At 41.7% G+C, this 4696-nt stretch overlaps 1 protein-coding gene and 1 pseudogene across 2 annotated transcripts; both read left to right on the top strand.

Moving 5' to 3' along the window:
- The first annotated feature begins 1272 nt into the window (after window positions 1-1272).
- On the top strand, window positions 1273-1913 carry LOC107740830 (zona pellucida sperm-binding protein 3-like). Of its 2 annotated transcripts, none has more exons than XM_016553362.1 (4): window positions 1273-1403; window positions 1484-1566; window positions 1627-1715; window positions 1788-1913. In XM_016553362.1, the coding sequence occupies exons 1-4, from the start codon at window positions 1332-1334 to the stop codon at window positions 1865-1867; spliced, it is 324 nt and encodes a 107-aa protein (XP_016408848.1). In that variant the 5' UTR covers window positions 1273-1331; the 3' UTR covers window positions 1868-1913. The 2 variants fall into 2 exon arrangements, with proteins under 2 accessions (XP_016408848.1, XP_016408840.1); XM_016553354.1 differs by having other exon boundaries at window positions 1278-1406.
- Window positions 1914-3729: 1816 nt separating this feature from the next.
- The window catches only part of LOC107740819 (zona pellucida sperm-binding protein 3-like), a 2848-nt pseudogene continuing 1881 nt past the window's right edge, over window positions 3730-4696 (top strand).

Below are 4696 nucleotides of genomic sequence, written 5' to 3'. Positions count from 1 at the left end.
AATGGCCAATGACAGCAGTAGGAGTAAAAGTCGTGGAATTTTTTACGAGTACGCTTGTAAAATATGACCACTTGGTCACTGAGAATTAGGGTGAGTCAACTATCAAGTGACAAGGTGTTTTTTTTAGTTCCTCTTGGTAGGTGCTGTTTCTCAACACTGAGAATTACCATCCCAATGTTCATCATGTCCATCCTAAATAGTACGCGAGTAAAATAAGTGTTCCAAAGCACTGTATGTTAGAGTATGCCAAAAGTCCCCGGATGGTCCATTTCAGATTTTAAGTGTGGGTCCGTGTACATTCTAATGGCAAATATTGCCTACAAACCGTTGCTCTTTGGTGAAAGATTTGGTTCAGATCCACAAACCTGAATAAAGAAACTACAAACATGGTGGATGTGAGGCTAATGGTTAAGTAGAGGATTTTAGATTAAGGGTTTAGTTACTAATCCACATTTAACCTGGCAACAAGTATTTAGTGTTGCATTTCTTGTGCCACAATGTCAACCAAATTAAAACCGGTTCAAAGATGGTAGGACATCTTGAAGGGTTATTTATCTTACTGTAAGAACCCCTTAATGCTGGCCAAGAATGGTTTCTAACCCTAGTCATGTGTTGTATAATTAATTTGTGCTTCTACATCAAATTGTCAATACAAGGTCCTAAGATTGAATTGAGTGATTTTAAGATACTTTTCTACACCAGGCTGTCCTAGAACTGAATAGGGTACACGTGTTTTTATAAAAAAGAAACCCAGAAGTTTAATTGTATGGTCTGTCTATTGTGAAGCTTTGGTGTGCGAGAAACCCTGTTACGCAGGAAATTTCAGACTTTGTCTGACAAAGTTTATCTAACCTTTCATAAACATCCGTTTGGCTAATAACTTTTAAATTCATCATACAAAAATTTGGTAGAGTTCTCTGCTTAGACCCATGGCTGGCAGATCAACGTGCTACTTCTCTCAATACGGTAGGAAATGCAATGTGGAGGATGTTAACTGAAACGAGATTAACAGGCCAGTTTAGTGAAAGGGTGCGCGCAAGTATGCAACGGAGCGGTCCGTTAACGATTCAATTGTATGATGTGAGCTTGCCTACTCTACCACACACCCCTTTTCAGCAAAAGAGTACGTACTTTTAAGGGCATATTTTAAGTAGCCACATTGGGAGGCAGCACGGGTTATGGCACTTGGCGCATGCAGCTGCTCTTTCACAACTTTGTCCCTGAGAATTAGGGTAAGGTCTAGTGACTTGTTGCTACAGAGATGACCGAGTTCTTTGTTGCTTATCAGGTGCTTTGTGGATGCCAAGGCTACGGCTTCCAGCTCCCACTTCATGCCTCGAACCCAGGAAGACCAGATCCGGTTCCAGCTGGAGGCCTTCATGTTCCAGGGAGCATACAGTCCTTCTGTACGTACTGTTGAGTGAATTTGACTTCTCTTCCCATCTGCTTTGGTTTTGTGACCTCTTACCTGTGTCTCTTGCAGATCTACATAACGTGTATTGTGAAGGCCACTCTTGCTTCTGCACCCAGTGATGCTCTCCGCAAGTCCTGTTCCTTTTCCAATGGGTATGTGCATGCTACTTAAGAACACGTTGAAGGTGCAGTGTCTGATATTTCTTGTTGCAGGTGGCTTGCTGCTGATGGGAACCACCAGGCTTGTGGTTGCTGTGACTCAAAATGTGGTCCTGATGGTGGAAATGCTGCTCTTTTTGGGGGTAGGTAGCTGCTCTAAGATTGCTTTTGACACTTCAAGTGCTCTACTTAACTTGGGTATTTGCTTTTTCTAGGCATTCAGTGGGAAGGCAATGCCTCACTTGGTCCTGTAATGGTTAAAGAGCGACACAAGACTTCAGCTGGTTTTCAGTAAATTGGGGGGGAACCTATTGCTGGTTTTCAATAAATGGAAAAACCTATTCTTTGTTGTCTTTAGTTTTAACCAATTTGGATTTGAATGTGCTGCAAGTGTGGGGAAACTGGTAGTCCTACTGTACCTATTCTTTGTAGAAGGAAAAGCTCCCTTTTCTCAGTAGGCAAATATGAACTTGACCTTTAAAGAGACCTACTGTGAACTTGGTTTAAGCTCAGTTTAAAGAATTAAGTGGAATCCATTGCCCATGATGCTATAAATGTTCTGCCAATCGGAGTCTCTGCCGCAAAGTTTCTACTAAAACACCCACTTCCCTGAAGCACTGCAGATATTTTGTATGCATCTTATGTGATTAACTTATTGCTTTCCCCCCTCTCTCTCTCACCCACTTCGCTTCCTGTCAACCTACTGTCCTATCTAAATAAAAGGCATAAAACGGCAAAAATAAGCTTTAAAAAAAAAAAAAAAAAGCATTGATCTACACATTGAGACATAATATTGTCTGGTAGTAAAGGGGTGGTAAATCCAAAAATAAATTATCCCATAATGTACTCCCTGTTAAGACATCCTAGGTGTATATTTTCTTTCATATGAATACAATCGGTTTTATATTTTGAAGTCTTGGCTGTTCTCAGCGTTATAATGGCAGTGAGTGTGTGTGTGTGTGATATTCAATTGAAGTCCAATAAACTGTCCATCCATAAAGTGTCTACAGTTCCAGGGGGGTTAATAAAGGGCTCCTGAAGCGAATCCATGTGTAGTTGAGATCCATGTTTATAACTTTATAAAATGTAATCGCTAGCTCCTATGTATATGTACAGTAGCATATGCTTCGGTGAGAATGTTAGTCTCAAAAACAAGTTGTTTAGAGAAGCAAAGTTTTCTTTGTTTAGCAAAGGAAAACCAGTCTCTTTATATCGAAACCGTCTGACATTTTTCTTTACAAATCCTTTTGTACTTCTAAATCGTGACCGGTGTTTTGTTTTGCGCTCTCCTCTGCTCGTCTGTGTTCATTGCCTCTCACTGGATATTACACTGTGCCTACGTCATCTGTTGGAACACTTGTTTCTGGCCTCCGGTGACAGTTTGAGAGGGAGATGGAGGGGAAGGTTTTTGTCTAAACGTATATGTTGAGCTCGAGTGCGCAGTTCGAGACAACTCTTAAAAATAGGTTATTTATGAATATCTTTTATTTGTGTGAGCTTATGTGCTTTTAAAATGACAATAACTGTCTATCATAGACAAACTGTCAAAGTTTAATTGTAAAATTGTTAATGAGTGTAGATGAAAACCTCAGATCCATATCAAACTTTCTATTGGCTAGTGACACTAGAACATTCTCATTTGCTAATGCATAAACTCTACAAGCCCAGAGGAGAATCAAAGGTAATCAATTAAGCTGAAAGGGGAGGAGTCACCTAAATTAAAAGCTGTACTTAATGGCAAAGCCTAGCACTGGTGGATATTGTGTCAATGTTTGTCAGGATGGGTCTTTTGCAAGGTGTGTTAGTGTTGGTTGTGATTGTGGTATTTGACTTGAGGAGTGCATGGGGAAGTTTGAGACAGTCAAAGTCCAAGCAGCATGAAGCTGCAATCAGATCCAGCTTCCAGAAGTCCTGCTCTTTCTTCTCAAGGGGTCTTGAATCCTTTGCAAAAGGCTTCTCAGTTTCAGAGTCTGGACTCCAGAAGATTTGCACAAGAGCCTCTTGGTTTTCAGGAGAAGCAGCTGTTGCAGGGTCCAGTGGAGCCTTTGAATTGGAGCTTTCCCATCGTTCCAGAAGTGCAAAGTGAGTTGGCGGTGGATTTCCAGTTGAGGCAACCTGTGACTCCCAGTAGTGTGGCTGTTCAATGTGGAGGTAAAGGTTTGAATATGAACTACAGGACTGCAATAGTGTGCTGATGGTAACAACTGTTAAATCTTACTGGATTATTTGTACACAGTGTTGCTTTGGGGAACCAGAAGTGGTCCTATGGCATGGCTGCTATATATATATATATATATAATAAAAATATGGCATGGCTGCTAAAACGCATTTATTTTTGAACCTTTTAAGAGTAGTCGAGGAGAACTCTCATGGTAACTACTTCAATCTCTTACAGATGACTGAGGATGAGCTTGTCTACACCTTTGCTCTTACCTACACTCCTGAGGGGTTCGCTGGAACTCCGATTACCCGTGCCGATCGTGCAGTTGTTGGCGTTCAATGCCACTATCAAAGGTAAGTGACCGGATGTGGTTTTTCAGCAATGACTGAGGATGCGCTTGTCTACAACTTTGCTCTTACCTACACTCCTGAGGTGCTCGCTGGCACTCCGATTACTCGTGCCGATGGTGCTGTTGTTGGTGTTCAATGCCACTATCAAAGGTAAGTGACAGGATGTGACTCATCACTGTTTATTGTGGTGTTGCAACTGGAAGAGTTTATTTGGTACTTCCCTTGAACTGCAGGTTCTATAATGTGAGCAGTAATGCTTTGAGGCCAACTTGGGTCCCTTATGCCTCAACGGAGGTTGGCGAGGAAGTCTTGCTGTTCTCCCTGAAGCTCATGATGGGTTTGTGCAGTTTCTTTAGATCTTAAGCCGTGTGAATGAGGCTGTGCCTAAACCGTTCTTTCCTCTTGCAGATAACTGGTCCTATCAGAGGCCATCAAACTTGTACTTCCTGGGTGATATTGTTAATATTGAGGCTTCTGTGAAGGTGTACAACCACGTCCCACTGTGTGTGTTTGTGGACTGCTGTGTGGCCACCCAAGTACCTGATGTGAATGTTTATCCGAGATATTCCTTCATTGAGAATCATGGGTAGAGTCACGTCACTTTATTCTCACG

The sequence above is a fragment of the Sinocyclocheilus rhinocerous genome, unplaced genomic scaffold, assembly GCF_001515625.1.
Source record: "Sinocyclocheilus rhinocerous isolate Xijiao unplaced genomic scaffold, SAMN03320098_v1.1 scaffold462, whole genome shotgun sequence".
In the NCBI taxonomy this organism is placed as follows: domain Eukaryota; kingdom Metazoa; phylum Chordata; class Actinopteri; order Cypriniformes; family Cyprinidae; genus Sinocyclocheilus; species Sinocyclocheilus rhinocerous.
This window is presented reverse-complemented; position numbering and strand designations above follow the sequence as displayed.